This window comes from Vulpes vulpes, chromosome 10 (genome assembly GCF_048418805.1).
Source record: "Vulpes vulpes isolate BD-2025 chromosome 10, VulVul3, whole genome shotgun sequence".
In the NCBI taxonomy this organism is placed as follows: Eukaryota; Metazoa; Chordata; class Mammalia; order Carnivora; family Canidae; genus Vulpes; species Vulpes vulpes.
This window is the reverse complement of record NC_132789.1, coordinates 53,456,093-53,480,330: the sequence shown is the minus strand read 5'-3', so window position 1 is coordinate 53,480,330 and position 24,238 is coordinate 53,456,093. Positions and strand designations below refer to the sequence as shown.

At 48.6% G+C, this 24,238-nt stretch overlaps 1 protein-coding gene across 3 annotated transcripts; it reads left to right on the top strand.

Moving 5' to 3' along the window:
- The first annotated feature begins 781 nt into the window (after positions 1-781).
- On the top strand, positions 782-22,411 carry KIF2C (kinesin family member 2C). Of its 3 annotated transcripts, none has more exons than XM_072724186.1 (21): positions 782-847; positions 1,886-1,980; positions 5,492-5,593; positions 5,766-5,814; positions 9,606-9,728; positions 11,588-11,710; positions 12,262-12,362; positions 13,065-13,160; positions 13,605-13,659; positions 13,748-13,910; positions 15,962-16,052; positions 16,310-16,373; positions 16,452-16,543; positions 17,502-17,644; positions 18,452-18,656; positions 18,774-18,884; positions 19,926-19,993; positions 20,304-20,409; positions 20,505-20,618; positions 22,082-22,205; positions 22,296-22,411. In XM_072724186.1, exons 5-21 carry the CDS (start codon positions 9,629-9,631, stop codon positions 22,376-22,378), a joined length of 1,839 nt encoding a protein of 612 aa, XP_072580287.1. In that variant the 5' UTR covers positions 782-847; positions 1,886-1,980; positions 5,492-5,593; positions 5,766-5,814; positions 9,606-9,628; the 3' UTR covers positions 22,379-22,411. The 3 variants fall into 3 exon arrangements, with proteins under 3 accessions (XP_072580287.1, XP_025847773.1, XP_072580285.1); XM_025991988.2 differs by having other exon boundaries at positions 810-1,045; XM_072724184.1 differs by lacking the exon at positions 782-847 and adding an exon at positions 1,494-1,665.
- The last annotated feature ends 1,827 nt before the right edge of the window (positions 22,412-24,238 follow it).

The following is a 24,238-nucleotide window of genomic DNA, read 5'->3' as shown; positions in this document are numbered from 1 at the left end:
GCAGCGCTCAAATAACCCCCCACGGGTCCCCTAGGCTTCGCGACCCCGCCCCTCACCATTACTGCTCCCTCCGCGGCCTTTTGGGATATGTAGTCTCGGCAAGATTCTTCCGGCGCCTAGGCCCGCCCACCCGCCTGGCCACACCCCCGCCCGCCGGGCTGGAGCGTTCCGGTTGCCGGCCTTCCGCGCCGAGCAGCAGCAGCAGGCAGTGGGAGAGGGGGCCGGCAGGCTCCCAGGGCCCTCGGATCAGGACCTGAGCCGGAGGCAGGCGCCCTTCCATTATTTCCTATCTCCACCGTCAGTTTCCCTCGGGGCACTTACCACAATTCATAATTGTTACTTCTTTTGTTCCCTGTTTATTAGAAATGTTAGGTCAAGGAGGGCAAGAACTATTATTATCCTTAGCCCCCAGCACTGTCCCGCACGTGGCCGACAATAAACATCCAGGTAATCTGTGTCTCCCAGGCACTTTAAACGTAGTTCCTCATTTAAAATTCGCAGTAACTCCGTGAGGAAGAAAGCGTGCTCCTCACTGTGCAAAGAAGGAAACCCAGAGCCCAGTTTCTAATCTGCCCAAGTTCACTGAGCTAGTAACCGAAGAAGTCGGGATTCGAACCCACGGCTGAAGGAGCGCACAGCCCTCGGTCTCTAACCTCCTGCAGGTGCTCAGCCCCGAGCACCTCAGCAACGCGGCATGCTCGGCGCGGAAGTCGGGCAACCGGAACGCTCCAGCCCGGCGGGCGGGGGTGTGGCCAGGCGGGTGGGCGGGCCTAGACGCCGGAAGAATCTTGCCGAGACTACATATCCCAAAAGGCCGTGGAGGGCGCCGACGACTGGCGGAAGCGAGGTGGGCGGCGGCGTGGTGTTCCCCAGGGAGGCGGGCGCGCGGGGTTTAAATTGCGGCGGTTTGCGCGGCGTTGTTGTGGAGCAGTTGTTGCTCTTCCCTTTTGCGTTTCGTGCTTCTCTTCCCGACGACTGCCCATGGACTCGTCGCTTCAGTCTCGCCTGTTTCCCGGTCTCACCATCAATATCCAACGCAGTAATGGTGAGGGGCGGGGTCGCGAAGCCAAGGGGACGCGTGGGGGGTTAGACGGCTGCAGTTGCTGCTCCCCTCCGAACGGCGGGGCCGAGACGCTGCGGGGGCGTCCCCCGCCCGTGCCTCGTCTGCGTCTCTGCACTGGCCGTCGGTCTTTTCCACCTGGGTCCGGGGGCCTCCAGCGGCGGTGGATTCCCCTGCCCGTCCTCGGAAGTAGGCGGGGCTCCTCCGAATCCGTGGCGGTCCTAGGGAAGTTAGGGTTAGAGTTCTCCCCTGAAACTCCCTTGCTTTTGTAGGGACCTCGGCTTCCTGGCCCCTTTACTCCCCTCCAAATATTCCACACTTGCAGTATGTCAGGCACTGGGATTCAGGGTTCATCAGACAGAAAAGACCCTTGGCTCTTCAGGAGCTTACAGTCCTTTTTTCCTTTTTTCCTTTTTTCCTTTTTGTTAAACAGCTGCCGCATCTCTGGCAGGTCTAATACTCTGTCATTAGGAGCCAGACATAACCTTTCAGGAGCGAGATAGGGAAACCCGAGGGCGCCGGACCCTCCGTGCGTGGTGAGGAACAGTACCTAAGGACTAGAGTGACTCCCTTGCCTAGACATACCTAGGCTCCTTTGAGTGGAGGTGAGTCCTTATCCCCTGCAGCTCGGTTTCAAGACCTGTTCCCTGCCTGCGTCATCATGTGATGTTCTAAGGGTGAGGTGCCAGGAGGTTTATTTGGCTTTTAGTGTTAAAAAGAAAGAAAAAGGCAGCTGTCCCTTCCTTCAGGTCAACTCCATATTGAGAGTCTCTGTGGGATCCTAAAAGTGGAAAAGATGGGTAAACTGGACCTTTCATATTGTAGGCATAATTCACAGTGCCAATGTAAGGACTGTGAACTTGGAGAAATCCTGCGTTTCGGTTGAATGGACAGAAGGAGATGCCACAAAGGGCAAAGAGGTAAGTTCTATGAGAATGCCTCTACTGCATTTAACACCTTCCTCCCTAAAAGATCTGTGTGAAGGGGCACCTGGCTGACTCAGTTGGTAGAGCATGTGACGCTTGATCTCGGGGTCCTGAGTTCGAGTCCCATATTGGGCAGAGATTACTTTAAAAAAAACAGGGGCATCTGTGTGGCTCAGTCAGTTAAGCATCTGCCTCTGGCTCAGGTCATGATCCCAAGGTCCTGGGATGGAGCCCCGCATCGAGCTCCCTGCTCAGCGCAGAGTCAGCTGCTCTCTCTCCTTCTGCCCCTCCCCCTCCCCCTGCTCATGCTTGCTCGCTCACTCTCGCTCACCTGCTTTCTGTCTGTCTCAAATAAAATCTTAAAAACAAACAAAAAGATCTGTGTGGAAATGGAACTTGTGAGGGCCTTGTTGCTGATGTTGCCTTTCTTAAACATGGTCCCCTTTGGACACATTGGGATTTTATTTAGTCAAGCCTGGTCTAAATTGAAGCAATCAACAGTTTCTGGTGTGTTTGTGGAAGACAAGCTGCACAGAATCCTAAAACCTTACTTATGTACACTAGCTTCTGAGTGCAAACTACCTATGACATTGACTTCAGGAGGAAAACTGATAACCCAGTTGAGCAGACAAAAGCATTTATGAAACCAAATAACAGAAAGTATGTGATAAATGGCACAGCTGAATAGTGTTAGAGCAGCTCAGGTAGTAGCTCACTGTGGATGAGCTTGACTTAATAGGGGAATGATGGGTAGGCTTAGCAGAAATAGTGAGCTGGCCCTCATGGGGACTAGTGAAGAAGCTCACTTCAGGCAGTGGAAGGCTCAGGATGCTGGACAGTTGATAAAGGAGACCAGAGGGTCTTCATCTCTTGCACCAAGATGTTTAAGGTTTTATTCTGCAGGCACTAGCGAGCCTTGGAAAGATTTTGAGAAGAGGAAAGATATGACTAAGGCATTTATGTTTGTTTGTTTTTTAAGATTTTATTTATTTATGCATGAGAGACAGAGAGGCAGAGACACAGGCAGAGGGAGAAGCAGGCTCCATGCAGAGAGCCTGACGTGGGACTCAACCCTGGGTCTCTAGATCACACCCTGGGTGGAAGGCGGAGCTAAACTGCTGAGCCACCGGGGCTGCCCGGCATTTATGTTTTAGAGGCATTGTCGTGTGATACAAAGTTCACCAGGTTAGAAGTATGAAAACCTGGATTCTAGTCTGGGTCTGCCACTATTTTGTGTTCTCAGGCAGGTTTCCAACTCCTAGAAATTCAGTTTCCGGGTAGCCCCAGTGGTGCAGCGGTTTAGCGCCGCCTATAGCCCAGGGTGTGATCCTGGAGACACTGGATCGAGTCCCACGTCCTCCCTCTGCCTGTGTCTCTGCCTCTCTCTCTCTCTCTCTCTCTCTGTGTGTGTGTCTCTATGAATAAATAAAATCTTTAAAAAAAAAAAAATTCAGTTTCCTCACCCAAAAATGAGGATAATAATATCTTCCTGATGAGGTTGTTGTGAGGATTTATTCAACAGATATTTTTGTGCTGGTTCCAAAATGCCAGATACTACACTGAGGCAGGTGAGATAGACCTGGACCCTCTCTCATGGAGCATAATGTAGTAACACATGAAAGGGACTTGCCCGGCATAGTGCCTTATGGTAGGTATGCAGATATTTAGGGGGTACTTTTGAGAAATAAAAGGACTGAATACTTTACACTATCTGCCCTTGAATCGAGATTCCTAAAATTCTTTTCAACCAGCTGTTTAATAATTCCTTGAGATTTTCATTAGCTTATTTTTGTTGTTTAGAAATACAGCTCTTGGGATCCCTGGGTGGCGCAGCGGTTTGGCGCCTGCCTTTGGCCCAGGGCGCGATCCTGGAGACCCGGGATCGAATCCCACATCGGGCTCCCGGTGCATGGAGCCTGCTTCTCCCTCCGCCTGTGTCTCTGCCTCTCTCTCTCTCTCTCTCTGTGACTATCATAAATAAATTAAAAAAAAAAAAAAAAAAGAAATACAGCTCTTGTTGCGCCTCACTCCAGCTCAGATACTGCCTGTGGAACAAGGTCTAAACTTCTTAGCGAGGCGTTCAAAGCCTTTTCAGGATCTGACCTCAGTCAGCTTTTTTCTTTGTACCATACACTCTACTTCCAAAGTATGCTGTGCCAGGGGCAAATGGGTCAGGTGCCCACTCTGTGACCATGCCTAGTACCTTGTTGCCTTCACACTGTCACTCTTAACTCCTTCTTCCTGGGATACTCATCCTGAATCATCAGCATCAGAGTTAATGTCAGAACTAGGGTTAGATCATTGGTCTCCTATGTTGTTTTTCTATGGTTTGTCAGAAACAGGAGTATGTAGTAAAGGTTTGTAGCTGTCCAAGAAACGGGGACAAAAGTGTAGTTACCAAAGTACTTGCCAGCTTTTGTGTTTAGTGATTCTATCTTCGTCTGTCCTGTGCTGCTTTGGTTTCTAGCCCTCTGTGCATATGATTTCTCCATTAGACTATGAGCTAATTGAAGGCAAAGGCAATGTATGTCTTAATTCATCTTTAAATATTTTCCTCCTACTGCCTTAATTGCATCTAATAAATGTTTAAGCTAGTTAACAAATATAGGTTGCATATGTAGGAGGTAAAGCTGTCATCCTGGAGTACATGCTTCAGCTTTGAAACATTTCAGGAGGGGCAGCCCAGGTGGCTCAGCGGTTTAGCGTCGCTTTCAGCCCAGGGCCTGATCCTGGAGACCTGGGATCGAGTCCCATGTCAGGCTCCCTGCATGGAGCCTGCTTTTCCCTCTGCCTTTCTCTCTCTCTCCCTCTATCTCATGAATAAATAAGTAAATAAAATATTTAAAAAATTTTTCAAGATACAGATAACCAAGTTGGTACTGTGTTGGTTTGTTGGAACTGCTGTGAAGTATGCTGATGAAGTTTGAGTTGTTCCTGGAGGGCTGCAGGACTCTGGTGATGTAAACCTAGAATTGTGACCTCATTATAGGCATGAGCAGAAGTAGGGAAGGCATGAACAGGCAACCCTGACTCGGGTAGAAGTTTCTGGGCCCTGTAGAAAATGTAGGTAGACTTAGGGTTAGGTAGCAGCTCTTAGGAACTTGTCCCCGCCCATAAGATCGTGAAGGGCCCTCCATTTTGTCTATCTCCGGGACAGTTAGAACTTGTTTCCTCCTCCAAGTCAGCCAACAAGAGGTGCTCAGAGACTGTGCCCAGCAGAACAATAGGGGAGCCAAGTGGCCTAGATCTACTGTGGATTACCTGTTTGCCTGTCTGCCCAGCTCTTTACCTCGTTCTCATCAGTGACGTCTACCATTGGCTTGGCAATCAGAAACCAATATCCATCTAGATGGTAAACTATGACTAAGGACCATTTGTTTATAGCTATTGGTATTTGGTGGAACTTAGTTGGTAAATTCTGAATCTAGGGGCAACCTTGGTGGCAGAGATGCAATTGGATTGAAGGTATATTGTTCCACTGAAACTTTTTATTTGCTCTTTGCAGATTGATTTTGATGATGTGGCCGCAATAAACCCAGAACTTTTACAACTTCTTCCCTTACACCCAGAGGACAATCTGTCCCTGCAGGAGAATGTAACAGTCCAGGTAGGTGCTTGTTATCTGGTCAAACCAGTGCCCCAGATAATTTGCTTGGCTTGTTGGCTTTTGCTTACTTTCTAGGTCTGCCTAGGACTTGAGTATAAAACATGGGCCTAAGATAGGTCCTTGAACATTGATTGGAGCCATATATTGTGATGGTTTGTTTTGTTTTTTTCAGAAACAAAAACGCAGATCAGTCCACTCCAAAATTCCTGCTCCAAAGGAAGGTAAATGGATTTCTATTGGCTTTTCATGGAGTTTGTGCCAGGGATAATGTTCTTGGGGCACAGGAAGTTGTGACATAAACTCATTGCTCCACTTTGACAGGTGGCTCTATGTTGGCTGAGTCCTGCCCTGTCTTCTAAGCATTTTCATGAGGAAGAAGCCAACCCACAGAAAGGGAGAAATAGGGAGACTGTAGTCGAAGAGTCCAAAGTTCTATGAGATACCTCACTTATGGGAAATTAATTCAGGAGATCTAATGTACAACATCTGGCCTATGATTAACAACACTCTAGGGGATCCCTGGGTGGCTCAGCGGTTTGGCGCCTGCCTTTGGCCCAGGGCGCGATCCTGGAGTCCCGGGATCGAGTCCCATGTCAGGCTCCCGGCATAGAGCCTGCTTCTCCCTCCTCCTGTGTCTCTGCCTCGCTCGCTCTATCATAAATAAAAAAAAAAAAAAAAAACTCTATTGTATACTTAAAATTTTTCTATTAGAGTAGATCTTTTTTTTTTTTTTAATTTTTTTTTTTTTTTATGATAGTCACAGAGAGAGAGAGAGGGGGGGGGGGGGGGGGGGCAGAGACCCAGGCAGAGGGAGAAGCAGGCTCCATGCACCGGGAGCCTGACGTGGGATTCGATCCCGGGTCTCCAGGATCGCGCCCTGGGCCAAAGGCAGGCACCAAACCGCTGCGCCACCCAGGGATCCCCTATTAGAGTAGATCTTATTTTTTTTTTTTTTATTTATTTATTTTTTTAGAGTAGATCTTATTTTAACAACAAAGCAGGGCAGCCCCGGTGGCGCAGCAGTTTAGTGCTGCCTGCAGCCCTGGGTGTGATCCTGGAGACCTGGGATTGAGTCCCACGTCGGGCTCCCTACATGGAGCCTGCTTCTCCCTCTGCCTGTGTCTCTGTCTCTGTCTCTCTCTCTCTCTCTCTCTCTCTCTCTCTGTGTCTCTATGAATGAATAAATAAAATCTTAAAAATCAAAAATAAAATACAAAACAAGGGGAGCAGGAGCAAACCTTAGGAAGTGATGGGTAAGCTTATGGCATTGATTATAATGATAGTTTCATGGGTGTTTTATCTCCAGACATGTTGAGTTTTGGATACATTAAATATCTGTAGCTTTTTTTTTTTTTTTTTTTTAAGATTTATTTATTCACTTGAGAGAGAGAGAGCGCACAAGCAGAAGAAGCAGACTCCCAACTGAGCTGGGAGCCCAACATGAGGCTTGGTCCCAGGCCCTAGAGATCATGACCTGAGCCAAAGGCAGACGCCCGACCATTTGAGCCACCCAAAAAGCCCCAGTTTTTTTTTTGTTTTTTTTTTTTAGATTTTATTTATTTGAGACAGAGAGCAAGAGACAGAGCACAGTCAGAGGGGAGGGGCAGAGGTAGAGGGAAGAGCAGACTTCCTGCTGAGCAAGGAACCTGATGTGGGGCTTGATCCCAGGACCCCAAGATCATGACCTGAGCTAAAGGCAGATGCTTAACTGACTGAGCCACCCAGGCACCCCAAATATCTACAGCTTTTTGTATTTCAGTCATACTTCGATGAAGTGCTTTCAGAAAAAAAATAATCCAGTGTTTAGGCCAACCTCTCAGGGACCTGATGCATGTGGGTGATTTGCCAATTCCTGTAGAATCCAGGGCAATAATCAGCCATTAATGGGCTTGTTTTCTTTCCTCAAGAGAACAATGTGCTTTGGAGTGAGGTGGTAAGCGGGCCTTGAGAAAAGCTAGGTCTGGGCTGTATAATCAACAGTGCTATGGAGCTCTGGGGGTGGGGTGGGGTGGGATGGGAGGAATAGTAGTGTTGCCTTGATTGAGGTATAGAAGGTTTTCTCTGCAGAAGTAGTTAACATAAACCAACTGACTACAGTAGTCTCTAGCTATAGGGGGTGAGGTGGCTATAGGTGCAACGTGCCCAAGAAATCCAACTTAGAGCCAGCTGTATCTCGCAGCCTGCATGGCCTATCCCAGCTGGAGGTGATCACTGCCCTGACATGGTCTAAGCTACCACAGGGGCCCAGGAACTACTTGCCAGGAGCTTCAGGTTTGGAGGAGCCCAGGTGAAAGGTGGTACATTTGCAAGCTTGGGCTGGGCCTGAGTGGTGTGGTGCTGGCCACCTTGTTAGCTGTACCATAAGGACCTGCAAGAGAAATGGGAATGGTCTTTATGTATGTCCCCAAAGGACATTGCCACAGCCCCTGTCAGTGAAAAACAATCCTTTTTTTTTTTTTTTTAATTTTTTTATTATTTATTTATGAGAGTCAGAGAGAGAGAGAGAGAGAGAGAGAGAGAGAGAGAGAGAGAGAGGCAGAGACATAGGTAGAGGGAGAAGCAGGCTCCATGCACCGGGAGCCTGACGTGGGATTTGATCCCGGGTCTCCAGGATCGCGCCCTGGGCCAAAGGCAGGCGCCAAACCGCTGCGCCACCCAGGGATCCCGAAAAACAATCCTAATAAAGGTGCATGCTATTCAGTAGTAGAAATGAAACATGAGATTACCAATCTTTTGAGAAATGGGAAAATTATAATTATCTATGCTCTTAATGAAAGACCTGGATTATACAGAGCCATCAGATCAGCCTAGACTTAGGAGACTCAGAAATTCAGTACGGGGCAGCCTGGAGGGCTCAGTGGTTTAGCACCTGCCTTTGGCCCAGGGCGTGATCCTGGGGTCCTGGGATCAAGTCCTGAGGCGGGCTCCCTGCGTGGAGCCTGCTTCTCCCTCTGTGTCTCTGCCTCTCTCTCTCTGTGTCTCTCATGAATAAATAAAATATTTTTAAAAAAGTTTATTTACTTATTTTGTACCGTGTATTTTATTTTCAAGTTTCTGACTTCATAGGTGATAAAGCATTTCTCTTATGGAGGGAAACTATGTGAGTCGGTAGAGTTAATGATTCAAAATGTGGCTCAGTTGTTGGTCTCAGTTAGCATTCTTTTAAGATTCCAGAAAATCAGTATAGCTGACCCTGATGATGCAGGGATCTGGTGACATGGCCTGCGCCTGGCTCTGTAAAGGATCCTGGAGCAGTGGAAAAAGCCTGGAGTTTGGAATCTGACACTCTTGGGTTCACATACTGGCTCCAACATTTACTAATTGAGTGACAATGAGTAAGCCATTTAATTTCTGAGCCTTCATGCCCCCCCTTCCATCAGATGGGAAGAATGTTATTTACCTTACGGTGGTGTTTTGAAATATGAGAAGATTGGGGATCCCTGGGTGGCTCAGCGGTTTAGCGCCTGCCTTTGGTCCAGGGCGCGGTCCTGGAGTCCCGAGATCGAGTTCCCCATTGGGCTCCCGGCATGGAGCCTGCTTCTCCCTCTGCCTGTGTCTCTGCCTCTCTCTCTCTCTCTCATAAATAAATAAATCTTTAAAAAAATATGTGAGAAGATTGTACAGTGGTGGGTGTCACTGCTCTTAAGGCTTAATAGTGCCTTTTTTTTTTTTTTTTTCCTTCAGAGATTAGGTCTGGCTCTTCAGAATTTCAGATTGGCTATAGGGTCCCTCCATTTACTCAAGACAGATGTTCTTGTGGGAGATGTCCTTGCTCTTGGAAGCTCTCAGATTGGCAGAACGAACAGAGTAGTTTTGGGGTCACTAGTACTTGGCCTAATCTTTCTAATCTTTCCTTGGATGGAAGGAATGGGAAGTTGGTGGGTGGGGTCCTTTCCTGGTGGTCTGGACCCACCTCTCCCTATAGAGAATCTTGGAGGGCTGCCCCCTAGTGGCCCCCCACCGGCCCTTCTCTTCACGCCGCACTGACTGGCCGTCGCCCTTGGTTCTGCAGGTCTCCGCAGCCGCTCCACTCGAATGTCCACGGTCTCAGAGGTTCGCATTACCACTCAGGAGAATGATATGGAGGTAGAGCTACCAGCATCTACAAATTCCCGCAAGCATCTTTCAGTTCCCAGTGAGTAATGAATCTCTTTTCCCTGTTTGAGGTTCTGGAACAGCTCCTCACACATTTCCCCGTCCCTGTTCTGGAGTATCCTGAGATTCCTGTACTCCCCCTAGCTTCAGTTCTGTTTTTCCCCCACTCCACTGCTCCCTTATTTGGAAATTAGTTTTGCTCTTTTAATTTTATTGAAACATCATATATATACAGAAATGCAAACATATCATTGAGTATATAGTTCACAAACTGAACACACTCCCATAACTAACGCCCAGATCACAGAGCATTACCAGCAACCCAGAAGTCCCCCTCAAACTCCCTGCCAGTTCCTAAGCCCCTAAGGGTACCTATACTCGTGACTTATGATGGCATAAATTAACCTTTTCCCTTTTGGGACTTTGCATAAATGGAATTTTTAAAAATACTTTTAATTGTTAACTTTTATTAGCTAAAGCAGGTGCAGATTTTGTAAGATAAAGTCATTGCATCTTACGTGTATCAAATTCAGCTCTGATAAGATGAAGGGAAACAAGGGTCACAAACCGGTATGGGAAGTAACGAATTATCATAGGATGTACCTTTCTGGGTTGAATCAGTATGTTTAGTTGTTGCTCAGATTCCTGTCATTCCTGCCTTTTCAGTCTTTGCTCCTGTTAGCCATCCAGGCTGCAAGGCTTTGGAGAAGTTAGAAAGTCCTGGCTTTTCTTCCAAAAGAATATAAAGTCCTGGCCTGAGAACCCATGCTTGGGTCAAGCCTAAAGTCTTCAGGCTTTTCCTTCATAGTAAAGTCCATACTGAGCTACTCACCTACCCTTTAAGATCTAGATTTTTTTTTAAGATTTTATTTTTTAAAGTTTTTTTTAAGATTTTATTTATTCACAAGAGACACAGGCAGAGGGAGAAGCAGGCTCCATGCAGGGAGCCTAATGTGGGACTCGATCCCGGGACTCCAGGATTACACCCTGGGCCGAAGGCAGGCGCTAAACCACTGAGCCACCCAGGCATCCCCTGTTTGTTTATTTTAGAGAGAGAGAAAGGGGTGGAGGCAGAGGCAGAGGGAGAGGGAGAATCTCAAGCAGACTCCCCTGAAGTAGGGCTCGATCTCACGACCCTGAGACCACAACCAGAGCCAAAATCAAGAGTCAGATGTTCACGGCAGCCCCGGTGGCTCAGCAGTTTAGCACCGCCTTCTGCCTGGGGCCTGCTCCTGGAGACCCTGGGATCGAGTCCCACATGGGGCTCCCTGCATGGAGCCTGCTTCTCCCTCTGCCTGTGTCTCTGCCTCTCTCTCTCTGTGTCTCTCATTTTTAAAATCTTAAAAAAAAAAAAAAAAAAAAAAAAAAAAAAGTCAGATGTTCAACTGACTGAGCCACCCTCGTGCCCCTTAAAGATCTTATTTTTGGGACACCTGGGTGGTTCAGCGGTTAAGCATCTGCCTTTGTCTCCTCAGGGCGTGATCCTGGAGTCCTGGGATCGAGTCTCACATTGGGCTCCCTGCATGGAGCCTGCTTCTCCCTCTGTGTCTCTGCCCCTCTCTCTGTCTTTCATTAATAAATAAAATCTTTAAAAAAATTATTTGTAACTAATCTCTATACCCAACCTAGGGCTCAAACTTCAAGAGTCACCTGCTCTACTGACTGAGCCAGCCAGGTGCCCAACCTCCCAAGATTTTTGATTCTAAGAGCCAGCCCCTGCAGAGACTGACTGGGTTCAGGGTTATGACTGAAGTGAAGGGGAAAGCCCCAGCTCTCCTCTCAGCCCTTGCTGAGCTAGCACTCAGTTGCGTTCCTCCTGGCCCATGACGTGCTCCAGCTCAAAGGAGCACAGCTCTAGTATGCCTGCCTGCTTCTCCAATGACTCTTATTCTCCCACAGCTGGCCCCCCTAGGCCCTCCTGCCCTGCAGTGGCTGAAATACCATTGACGATGGTCAGCGAGGAGGTGGAGGAACAAGTCCATTCTGTCCGAGGCAGCTCTTCTGCAAACCCTGTGAACTCAGGTAGACACGCTGAGCTGTCTGCTGTTCTGCTCTCTAGTGCAGAACACGTCGTTACGTCCTGTCCCAAACCTGGCTTGTTTTGGCACCTGAGTTCAAACCATATTTGTCAGATGGAGGCATGTTTTCCTGTGGCCATGGCATCAGTCTTTCATAAGAAGTAACCCTGTCCCCACCAGCTGACCGGAGCCCTCCTATGTAGTCGAGATGTTGTCACAGCTCAAGTCTTGGCCAACACCTGAAGAACAGCCCAGAATGACCATCAAGAGCAATTAGGGACGGTGTACCCTCTTCTAGTTGTTGAGAAAATGCCACAAAGGCATGGAGAGAGCTTCGGTTAGGCCTAGACTTGTGCAGGTCTTTACTTTGCAGGCTTGGCTCTCCCAATAGTCCCACTATTGCTGCTTCTCCTTGCATATGGTCATTTAAGAGCAAGGGTCTAGGGAAGGCCTTGTCCTGAGAAAGGCCAGGACTCAGTACAGTAGCTGGAAAAGAGTAGGCTGGCGGGCATAGACAGGTAAAAGTGGGCTTCCTTTTTCCCCTTTCCCCCACAGTTCGGAGGAAATCATGTATTGTGAAGGAAATGGAAAAAATGAAGAACAAGAGAGAAGAGAAGAGGGCCCAGAACTCTGAAATGAGAATAAAACGAGCACAGGTACTTTTCTTAGGTCAAGGGTTTTGGACAGCTCTCCTTAACTGCACCTTTACTAGCAACAGAGATACAGTTGGGCCCCAGCATTTTTTTTTTTTTCTTTTAATGTCACTTATTTGAGAGAGCATGAGTGGGGAAGAGAAGGAGAAGCAGGCTCCCCGCTGAGCAGGGAGCCCGACGCCAGGCTGGATCCCAGGACCCTGGGATCATGACCTGAACTGAAGGCAGACACTTAACCAACTGAGCCACCCAGGCACCCTGGGCCCCAGCATTTCTTAGGCTTCGGTTCTGATATCTAGAAAATTTAACTGGTTTCTCATTAGGATTCAGAGGAAAAAATAAGTCAGATATTTTTGTGAAGACTTCGGGTGAGGAATATTTCATGCTGATTGGGCACACCCATCACAGTGCAGTAGCAACAGAGCAGCTGGACAGTTGCCTGCTTCCAGCCCTCCTCTCCCCTACTTATGGGTATGGCATGGGGTGGGGTGGGGGAAGTGCTGCAATGGAATTCCAGTTTGGTGCATTTCCCCTCAATTGGGTTCATTGTTCCAAGGAAGTAAGATTGGGGGGGATGGTGGGGGCTTTGTCACCTGAAGTGCTGTGTCCATAATATAAAGAGCTGTTGCTGATGCTGCTTAGCACTGAGCTCTGAAAGCAATTATGTGTCAACAGTCCATCCTTTTTCGCCCTTGTCCCAAACAGGAATATGACAACAGCTTTCCAAACTGGGAATTTGCCCGGATGATTAAAGAATTTCGGACTACTTTGGAATGCCATCCACTTACTATGACTGATCCTGTAAGTAAACCTGAAGGGCTTCTACTTCTCCTTCCTGACTAAATGTACAATTAAGAGACCGATCTCCCCTCTAGGGGAGTGAGAGCCTGCAGGAACCTCCACTCACCCTTGAAGTATTTTCAGCTTTTGGTGGACTGGAGCTAGTAAGGCTAGATGAGAGAGTCTGATCTCCCAAACTCCCACATTCCTCGCTTCCATAGGTTGGCTAGATCCTTACTAATAATCCTGGAAGTAGCACTGAAACCCATAGGCAGCAGAGTGAGAAAACTGGGAAGGAAATTCAGAGCTGCCGCTGTGCTCCAGAGTAACAAATGGTGGAGGCAGGGGTTCTAGGGTCAGGTTGTGGCCCCTGAGTGGGCTGGATGTGGGATCAGAAGAGGAGGGCTTCTTTCACTATCGCTCTGACCTTTTGCTGGTTGGTTGTCTTCTCTCATCCTTCTGAAGATCGAGGAGCACAGGATATGTGTCTGTGTGAGGAAACGTCCACTAAATAAACAAGGTAAGCCCTGATCAATCAGGAGGAGGCTCTGGACTGACCGAGATTCCGTGTCCAGGAATCATCCCCTGAAATAACTCTCCTTCTGCAGAATTGGCCAAGAAAGAAATTGATGTGATTTCCATTCCCAGCAAGTGTCTCCTCTTGGTCCACGAGCCCAAGTTAAAAGTGGACTTAACAAAGTATCTGGAGAACCAAGCCTTCTGCTTTGACTTTGCATTTGATGAAACAGCTTCAAATGAAGTTGTCTACAGGTTGGTTTCTCGCCTCTTTTTTCCTTTCCCCAGCCTTCCTCTTTTCAATGCGGGACATTGTGGTAACACTACTCACGGCCGCACTGAACTCTGAGGCCCTTCCTGGCCTGGCCTCCTTGTATTTTCTTAGGATCAGCCATCCCCGAGCTAGCTCTAGCTCCAACTCTGACTCCTGGGCACCAGGAAGACCCAGTTTGGGCTTGTCACATCCCATTTTGCATCGGTAGTAGCCCATCCTCGAATGGGACAGAAGTGAGGTACTACTCATTGCGCTCCTCTGAGGCTGGGCTGGACAGGCTGTAGGGGCTTTTCCAGCGTCTTGTGTGGCCACCCTGCTCCCCACTGAGGTTAGCAGACTCTGAAAACACTAGGACTGCTTTGGCTTAATATAGCACCCACTAGCCTTATGTGGTTTTTGCTTTTGTTATTCAGAGTTTTATTTTTAAGGAATCTTTGTACCTAACATAGGGCTTGAACTCACAACCCCAAGATCAAGAGTCCTATGCTCCACTGACTGAGTCCGCTAAAGGCTCTCCATCATGTGACTATCTTTTTTTTTTTTTTTTTAAAGATTTTATTTATTTATTCATGAGAGACACACAGAGAAAGGCAGAGACACAGGCAGAGGGAGAAGCAGGCTCCATGCAGGGAGCCTGATGTGGGACTCGATCCCGGATCTCCAGGATCAGGCCCTGGGCCGAAGGCAGGCGCTAAACCGCTGAGCCACCCAGGGATCCCCATCATGTGACTATCTAAATAATAAACAAAATTAAGAATTTCCTTTTTTTTTTTTTTTTCCTTAAACTCATGACCCTGAGATCAAGAGTCACATGCTCTACCAACTGAGCCAGCCAGGCATCCCAGAATTCAATTCTTTAGTCATACTAGCACATTTTAAGTGCTTAATGACCACATGTGGCAGCAGCTGCTATTAGAAGCATTTCTATCATCACAGAAAGTTGTTTGTTTTGTTTTTAAGAGTCATTTACAGGACACCTGGGTGGCTCAGTGGTTTAGCATCTGCCTTTGGCACAGGGTGTGATCCTGGAGTCCTGGGATTGAGTCCCACATCAGGCTCCCTGCATGGAGCGTGCTTCTCCCTCTTCCTGTGTCTCTGCTTCTTTCTCTGTCTCTCACGAATAAATACATAAAAATCTTCTAAAAAAAAAAAAACTCATTTACTCATTTGAGAGCACATGCACACATGGGGCAAAAGGAGAATATCTTTCAAGCAGACTCCCTGCTGATTGCAAAGCTGATCGCAAAGCCCAAGGTGGGGCTTGATCTCATGACCTGAGCTGAAACTGAGAGTCTGGCGCTTAACCGACCAAGCTGCCCATGCACCCCATCACAGAAAGTTCTATTAACAGGACTGCTCCAGACCAGAGGATGACAAACTACAGCCCACAGGCCAAATTTGGCTAACAATCTTCTTTTTTTAAAAAAAAAAAAAAAAAAAAAGGATCTCAAATTTAAAAATTTTAAATGAATAGTTTGTTTTTGAAGGATTTTTTTTTTTTTTTTCAATGTGACAGGGTGCCTGGCTGGCTCTGTTGGAGAAGCATGCAACTCTTGATCTCAGGGTTGTGAGTTCAGACGCACATTGGGTGTAGATTGGGTGTAGAGATGACTTTAAAATCTTTGAAAGTGACAGAGACCTATGTGGCCTACAAAGCCTAAAATATTTTAGGTTCCTGCTTTAGAGAGTTTCCACTGATCTTCGTAGTGTTTCTTATGCTGGCAGTCAGCTACAAAGCTCAGGTTTTCACCTTGGGGTCTCCAGGGTCAGAGGGTGGGCTGGTGGCTCAGTTGGAGTGGAGGCCCCCTGCTTACTCTTGGCATGTCAAGCCAGCCAGCCCTCCCCAGTTGGCTGGGAGAATTTTAGACTTATAAGTGGGGCTGGGGTCCAGAGGGACCACTTTGCAGGAGAGGAGTGCTAATGCTTGGAAGGAGAGGACCTCAGGAGTTCTGCAGTGGAAGAGCAGCAGGACCACATTCTAGGAAGCACATTCTGGGGAAAGAGAAATATTCTCTTCTATGCTTTCTCCTAGGTTCACAGCAAGGCCACTGGTCCAGACAATCTTTGAAGGGGGAAAAGCAACCTGTTTTGCATATGGCCAGACAGGAAGCGGCAAGACACATGTGAGTATTCAGGCCTGGCTGGGAACAAACCTGCCCATGGTGTCATACCGGGTCCCTAAAAAAGAAGCAAATAAGTTCCTTGCAGAAGGTTCCCTTGGTACAGATTCCCCTGCCCAGGTGCTCTTGCTGTGCCAGATGCCTTAGCTGGTGCAGCTTCTCAGCTGTAGTGCGGTGGCCCACTGTGGCTGTGGAGCCTGTAGGGCTCTGGCCTAGGCCTGGAGCCCTTTACCACAGTTTTCTGCCCCTTTCCTTTGCAGACGATGGGCGGAGACCTGTCTGGGAAAGCCCAGAATGCATCCAAAGGGATCTATGCCATGGCCTGTAAGTACTGTGTTGTGTCACAGTGGGGTTGGGCACAGACAGGCAGGTTGCTGACTTAACCCAAGCTCTCTCCCATAGCCCGAGACGTCTTCCTCCTGAAGAATCAGCCCCGCTACCGGAACCTGGGCCTGGAAGTCTATGTGACATTCTTCGAGATCTATAATGGGAAGGTAACTAGCTGCCAGGGAGCCCCTGTTTATACCACTGGGGTCCCTGAACTTTCCAAATCCTTGAGGTTAGTTAGAAATTGTAGAAACCAAACAACCTATGGGCTGCCAAACCTTTTTTTTTTTTTTTTTTTTTTTAAGATATTATTTATTTATTCATGAGAGAGACACAGAGAGAGAGAGAGAGGCAGAGACATAGGTAGAGGAAGAACCAGGCTCCATGCAGGGAGCCCGATGTGGGACTCGTTCCCTGGCCTCCAGGATTATGCCCTGGGCCGAAGGCAGGCGCTAAACCGCTGAGCCACCCAGGGATCCCCTGGGCTGCCAAACCTTTGGGCTGCTCTGCCCTGGCATCTGATGGTGTGATGGGGCCCAGGCTCAGCAGGTGTGAGGAACACTCCTCAGGCCTCCCTCCCACATGGGAAGTTTGCCCTGTGTGTACCCTGTTCCTCCTTTGACCCACCCCCTTTATAACCTTCTTACCCTGCCCCTGATCATGCATGTTCCTTCTCGTGTTCATATTCTCTTTCACTCTCTCCTCCACCCCTTACACTCTGTACCTTCCATTGCCACTTCTATATTGTGTTTTTGCAGAGTTGCCTTTCCCAGAGCAGGATCTTAATAATAGCTAATGTTGATTATCGGTACGGTATCATGTGCTAAGCACTCGTCTCAACTCATTCATTACAATAACCTATGAGGAGGTATTACCATCATTATTCTGCAGATGAGGAATAAGTCCGGGTCCAGGCTCCCATAGCTGGCAAAGTAGCAGAGTCCTAGCAAGCTTGAGGGCAGCCCCGTTCTGCTTTCAAGTGGACTGCCCTCCACCCAGCTTCACTTCTTTCTGCCTTCCCTCCTGCCAGCCCTTCTCTAAGCTGGGACAGGCCCAGAGGGATGGGGTGTTGGGTGGGGTGCCTGCCACCTGATGGTTTTAGCCTTGTTCCCCTGCCTGGCACAGCTGTTCGATCTGCTCAACAAGAAAGCCAAGCTGCGTGTGCTGGAGGATGGCAAGCAGCAGGTGCAGGTGGTGGGGCTGCAGGAGCACCTGGTGAACTGTGCAAATGATGTCATCAAGATGATCGACTTAGGCAGTGCCTGCAGGTCAGAGTCCTGGGGAGAGGAGGGGACCCCCTGATGCCTGGTTCAGGTGACAGACTCTCACCCTGAGCCCATTGCTGTTTCCACACAGCACTGCCACTCTCTGAAGTTTTTTTGAGCACTATGAGGGCCCCTGCCTTGAGGACTCTCAATAGGACAGATGACCCAGAGCCGGAGGCTCATCAGGAGCAAGTCAAAGTGTCTTAAGTCTAACCAGTGCAGATATATTTCCAGGCTCTTACCCCAAAGCATGCTTTCTGACTTCTCTAGGTTTTTCCTTGCTGTTCCCTCCCTCTGTGGTAGGAAATAGGAGCTCTGGGTCTGTTCTAGCCTGGAAGTGGTGGGATCATAGCTTCTATATAGACTTAAGGAAATGCTCTTCCACCCGGCATGGTACAGTAGGTTGCTGGGTGACTTACAGAGGCCCGGGGAGGGGGCTGGCCTCCTCCTCAGGGCCCTCAAGCTTTGACAAGTGGTTCATGATGACCCCTACTCCCCATGTGCCCAGGAACACAGGCAACTCCTCCTTCCTGTGTATTGTTGGGCCCTCAGGTCTGACTAAGACCCTAGCACAGAGTCCAGTATTTTCACTACCAGGAAAACTTGCTAAGTCCAGAACTAGAGGGAGAGCTGCTGCCTAGGGAGGACAAAACTGAAGTCTGGGTAGGACACAGGACTGTTCAGAGTCCTGACCTGTGCCCCTTGTACCAGAGAGCTTAGTGCTGTGGAATGGGGTGGCTTGAACTCTGGGGAGCCACAGTGGCTGGTAACCTCACAGGCTCATACCCTTTCTTTGCTTTCCATTGACAGGACCTCTGGGCAGACATTTGCCAACTCCAACTCATCCCGCTCCCACGCCTGCTTCCAGATTCTTCTTCGAGCCAAAGGGAGAGTGCATGGCAAGTTCTCTTTGGTGGATCTGGCAGGGAATGAGAGAGGTGCAGACACTTCCAGTGCTGACCGGCAGACCCGCATGGAGGGTGCAGAAATCAACAAGAGTCTCCTGGCTCTGAAGGTAGCAGGGCCTAGCCAGAGGTGGTTGGCCTGGAGGGCTTCTGGCCGAGGGGGAGAGGGAATAGGTGGCTCCAAAGGACAGAAGGGACCTCAGTGGCTCCTGCTGTCTGCCCCACAGGAGTGCATCAGGGCCCTCGGACAGAACAAGGCTCACACCCCGTTTCGAGAGAGTAAGCTGACACAGGTGCTGAGGGACTCCTTTATCGGGGAGAACTCAAGGACCTGCATGGTGAGTAGGGTCACTTTGCAGGAGGTGTAGGATGACACTGAGTTGTAAAAATTTATTTTTATTTTGAGAGAGAGAACATTAGCATGTGTGAGTAGGAGGAGAGGCACATGGAGAAGGACAGAGAATCTTCTAGCAGACTCCTCACCAAGTGCAGAGCCCAATGTGGGGCTTGATCCCAGTACCCTGAGCCCAAATCAAGAGTAGGATGCCAAACTGACTGCACCACCCAGGCCCGTCCCCTCCACACCGATGCCTTAGTACCAAGTTCCTCTTTACCTATTTAAGAAGGAAGGAAAGAAAAAAAAAAAAAAAAGGGAAGGAAAGGATCTGTTCTCTTTACTGTATATCTCGGCAGCTCTTGGGATGGTCAGTACTCCCTGGTATGATGGGGCCCCAGAATTCAGAAGAAGGGCCATGGGAAAGCAGAAGAAATTCTCATCTCTTCTATGGCTTCCTTCAGGTTCATTGGCTCCCAGCTTTGTAAATAGGAAAGGGCTATGGTTTGTTTTTTGTTTTTTAATGAGAGAACGTGAGTGGACTGGGAAGGCATGGGGTAGAGGGAGAAGCAGACTCCCCGCCAAGCAGGGGAGCCTGATGCAGGACTCTATCCCAGCACCCTGGGGTCATGACCGGGGCTGAAGGCAGATGTTTAACTGACTGAACCGCCCAAGGCCATGGCCTTGAATGATTTTTGTTCCCTTCCTTATTTTCTCTATAAGCCCTGCTAGCTAGGGTCTGCCCTCCTTCCCCTCCAGGGAATCTCCTCCTCTTCCCTATCTACTAGGGAAGGTGGGAAGTTTAAAGCAACAGGGGGTAACCAGATGCACCTTAAAAGGCAGGGGACCAGTTTTCAAGATGCCCTAATTTTCACTGCCCATGGGGCAAGTTGCCAGGCACAGAGTAAGTGCTTAATTAACTCCCTGCTCCAATACTGTGTGGGTGTCAGCAGCTCATAGACAATGCCTGGCAGTCTCCAGCAGCAATCTGGTGCCCTCACCCTCTGATCCCTAACCCTTAACCACCTATTTACCCCTTTTGCAGATCGCCATGATCTCACCAGGCATAAGCTCCTGTGAATATACTTTAAACACACTAAGATATGCAGACAGGTACTGGTACTCGTGGCCAGTGGGATGGGGAGAGGGTGCAGGAGGGAGGAAAGGAAGAGAGGAAGCTCTGGATTCACAGGGCCTATTCTATATTCCCTGACTCAGTGAATCTGAGACTTGGGAGTTCAGACATGATGCTAGTTGCTTTGTCCCCTTGCCCTTTCAGGCCTTGGTTGGGGGCCAGCATGGGTCCTCTAGGCCAAAATCAAAGCTGCTACTCCCTTTGAACTACGTGGCCGATGGTGCTACAGTCTTGTGAGTGCCAAGAAGGCTCCTATGGGATCTGACACCTTCTTGTTTTCTTCCTCAGGGTTAAGGAGCTGAGCCCCCACAGTGGGTCCAGTGGGGAACAGCCAGTTCAAATGGAAACAGAAGAGATGGAATCCAGCTCTCATGGGTCCCTGATCTCAGGCAATGTAAGGTGTAGGGTGGGGCCAGACAGAACAGAAACATGGCCTGCTGAGACGGGACTTAGGCCACACTGTTGTACCTCTCCTTTTGGCCCCTTCAGTTCTCCAAGGAAGATGAGGAACTATCTTCCCAGATGTCCAGCTTTAATGAAGCCATGTCTCAGATCAGAGAATTGGAGGAAAGGGCTATGGAGGAGCTCAAGGAGATTATACAAGTGAGGAGCTGGCCCTGGCTAGGGTGGGATTGGATATACACCCTCACAGGCCCTCAGTAATGCTCAGCACCATTCCTTGAACGTGACTGGGCTTTGCTCCCACGGGTCTTCAGATAGGGATGACATGAGGCAGGCCTCCACCTACCATTCCTTCATTCTCCCATCTATTCATCTAGCTGTTCTAAAACAACAAATTACCATACCCACCCACCCCCAGCCTGGCCCACACAGGCTTGCCTCCTCCATTATACTAGCTGGAGTTAGTGTCTCTCCTCTGTCCTCCTGATTGAAATTTTGGAGGGTGACTTTAATATGCAAAGACCTTGATTTATTTATTCAGTGAGTGTTTGAGGAGTACTTCCTATATGTCAACCACTGTGCTGAAACCAAGGACCAAAAACATTAGTACGCCCTAAAATAAGACCAGATCAGTCCTGACTCTTCTATTTATAAGCTGATTTCCTTATGAAAGTCATTTATCATCACTAGGCCTCAGTTTCTTCATCTCTAAAATGGGCAAGACAGGAGAGTTGCATCTGAGGATTAGGCAGTGCCCAGCATGTAGCAAGTGGTAGGTGCTGGTGTTGCTGTGACTCCTGCTGCAGGAGGGGAGGGTGAGGGGAGGCCAAAGTGCACTCTGCCAGTAGGGTGCTTAGGGTGCAGCACAGAAAGGAGTGTGGGCCACTTAGAACCAAGGAGGGAACATGAAGAGTGAGCATTTAAGCCTGTCCTCCCTGGAGTGCTCAGGGTTACAGACGTGTGAAAGGACATGGTACTTTCAGGAAGAATGAGAGGTTCGCTCTGGTCAAGCAAAAGCAGTGAGCAGATGATGGAGATGAAGGCTGTGGCTGGGTCAGCAAGATCTGATGCTAAAGGACCTATGGTTCACTCCGAACACCTGGACTTGGTTATGAGGGCAGTGGATGCCTTTGAAAGGAGTAAAGCAGAGTGTGGTGGGATCAGATGACCTGGTCTTCTCAGAGCTTTAGATAGAATGTGGAGCTTGGTTTGGGAACGTGGGAGGGCATGAGTGGAAGCACTTAGGAGTTAGCAGTTAGGAGATTAAGAGTTCAAGAGAGGTGTTGGTGCCTAGATGGAGTGTGGCTGGGGCCTAGACTGGAGTGAGGACGTGAGACTCAGGTACCAGTTAGGGGCAAAATTGGTAGGATCTGGGGATAAGGAGGGTTAAGAATAAAATTGTTGCTCTCATTTCTGACTTGGTATTAAGACAGATTGTGACATTCATTTGATGTGGGGAGAGAGGGACAGTTCAAGGTGGGAAAGAGGATGAATCCAAGCTGAAGATAATCTGCCGGAGGAGGTCCAGAGGTGGAGTACAGGCTATGGCTGGAGGAATGAGCATCTGGTGTGTGTTGTCTGCTTTGGAGGGTAGGGGCCAGGAAGGATTTGCTAAATTGGTTGGGTCATTTTTGAGTGGACAAGCTTCCCCCATGTCACTGCAGCAAGGGCCAGGTTGGCTTGAGCTCTCTGAGATGACTGAACAGCCAGACTATGACCTGGAGACCTTCGTGAACAAGGCAGAGTCTGTCATGATCCAGCAAGCCAAGCACTTCTCAGCCCTGCAAGGTGGGTGTGGCTGGAGATGGGGCCTCCAACCTGAGGGAGAGGGGCCTCTGAGACACTAACCCCGAGTGCACCACCACCCCTTCCTTCCAGATGTCATCAAGGCCTTGCGTCTGGCCATGCAGCTGGAAGAGCAGGCCAGCAAACAAATAAGCAACAAGAAACGGCCCCAGTGACGACTGCAAATAAAAGATCTGTTTGTTTTCACACCTAGTCTCTTCCCCTCCTCTTCCCTCGCCAGAAAACTTTGGGCACCTGGTGGATCTAGTCAGGGTCTGGGACAGGCTTTGGTAAATGCCAAGTATGGGGGCAGCTGGGGAGGGGGTCAAAGTGATGTGTAGGACACTACTTCTCATCTTTGCTCCTTGGATGGCTACAACCGAGAAAAAGGAAAGACCTTTTTACTTATCCTGGGTGTTGCCCTCTCTCCAGGAGGAGAAGACTCTGGTATAAAGTTTTCCCTTGGATGGCCTTCTGCCTATGTGGACTGGCAACTGGTGGAGGCCGACACACACACACACACGCACGCACGCACACACCCGCTCTTGCCCTGGCTCTGGGAAGAGGGAAAGGAGCCTTTAGTCCAGCTGTCTGCTGGCTCTGGCCTGCCTTCCATGCCCTTGGTTCATGCACTATGTCTTGTAATTTTATTTTTTTATTTTTTTTATTTTTTTAAATTTTATTTATTTATGATCGTCACAGAGAGAGAGAGAGGCAGAGACATAGGCAGAGGGAGAAGCAGGCTCCATGCACCAGGAGCCCGATGTGGGATTCGATCCCGGGTCTCCAGGATCGCGCCCTAGGCCAAAGGCAGGCGCCAAACTGCTGCGCCACCCAGGGATCCCCTGTCTTGTAATTTAAAAAAAAAAAAGTCTTTGGGATCTCTTCCTTCCCTGGTGTTTTATGTGTTTACACATTGTGTCTAGCAATAAAGAGGAAAAAAATCCATCTGTTGAGTGGTGTACAGGAAGGTCTTAAACTTAGAAGTTTGCCAGGTGGACTAAGAAACCAAGCATAAAAAAAAAGAGAAACCAAGCATAGAGGATGGACAGTTTGGGAGCTGGAGGATTCCAGATTGTCATGGAACATTAGTTATCTGAATAGTAATATGCTACTGAAACCTGCCACACAACCAAATGTGTGTTCTAGAAAGGCCTCCGGAAGATGGGTGAGGCTCATGGGGCATATGGGCTACTGCAGAAACTCTAGAGAGGAGTTGGGTTGAACAGACTAGGCCCTGGCTCTCCCAGCCTCAATTACTTCATTTGTAAAACAGGCACAGTCTGCCTCATTAATGAGTGGAAGGTGCCATTCAGTAACCAACTATGGCACCTGGGTTCAGAAATTCAGCTGAAAAATTTTTTTCAGCTGAATCAAGTTCACAAAGCTGGCACTAGCTCTGAGGCCTTAAAAGTTTTCAGGCACTTAACATTCTCTTCCCCCCCCCCCCCCCCCGCCGTATCTGTGAAATGCCACCAAAACCCACCTCACAGAATTGGAGAGATTACTTGAAGACCTTACCAGACCTTCTCACCTGGAATACTATGTGCATCACAAACAGGACCAGCCAGAGACATCCTTACGAGGCATCCCTTGCTTCGAGCCCTTTAATAGCATCCCTTCACACAACAGATAAAGTCAGAATGTCCTACTGTGGCCTAGTCAGCTCCTTGCTCTATTGGTCCAGTTGGAATGCAGTTTGGGCAGAACAGTTTGGAGGTTAAAAGCCCAGCTTCTGAAGCCACACAACGTCATTCTGTGACTGCAGAACTTTATGTGGGTTTAACATCTCTGTGCTGTGACATGGGGATAATACTGGCATAGAGGTGTTAGGAAGATTGAGTTGACATACACAAAGTAGTAAGTACAATGTCTCACATTTAATAAATGCTATGTAAGTACTAGCTATTTATGCACACAAGGACAAAGATTGTTCAATACTGTAGCCACAATGTCTAGAACATATGGTAAGCATACAACATATATTTTTGGACGAGTAAACACTGTCTCCTACTGCTCACTGTTATCTAGCTACA

What these genes read in the sequence shown, in the direction of transcription:
- KIF2C (XM_025991988.2), top strand. Translation starts at nt 982, where the DNA reads ATGGACTCGTCGCTTCAGTCTCGCCTGTTTCCCGGTCTCACCATCAAT. An exon ending in AGGAGAATGTAACAGTCCAG is followed by an intron (nt 5,594 to 5,765) that starts GTAGGTGCTTGT and finishes TGTTTTTTTCAG; the next exon opens with AAACAAAAACGCAGATCAGT. An exon ending in CAAGCATCTTTCAGTTCCCA is followed by an intron (nt 9,729 to 11,587) that starts GTGAGTAATGAA and finishes ATTCTCCCACAG; the next exon opens with CTGGCCCCCCTAGGCCCTCC.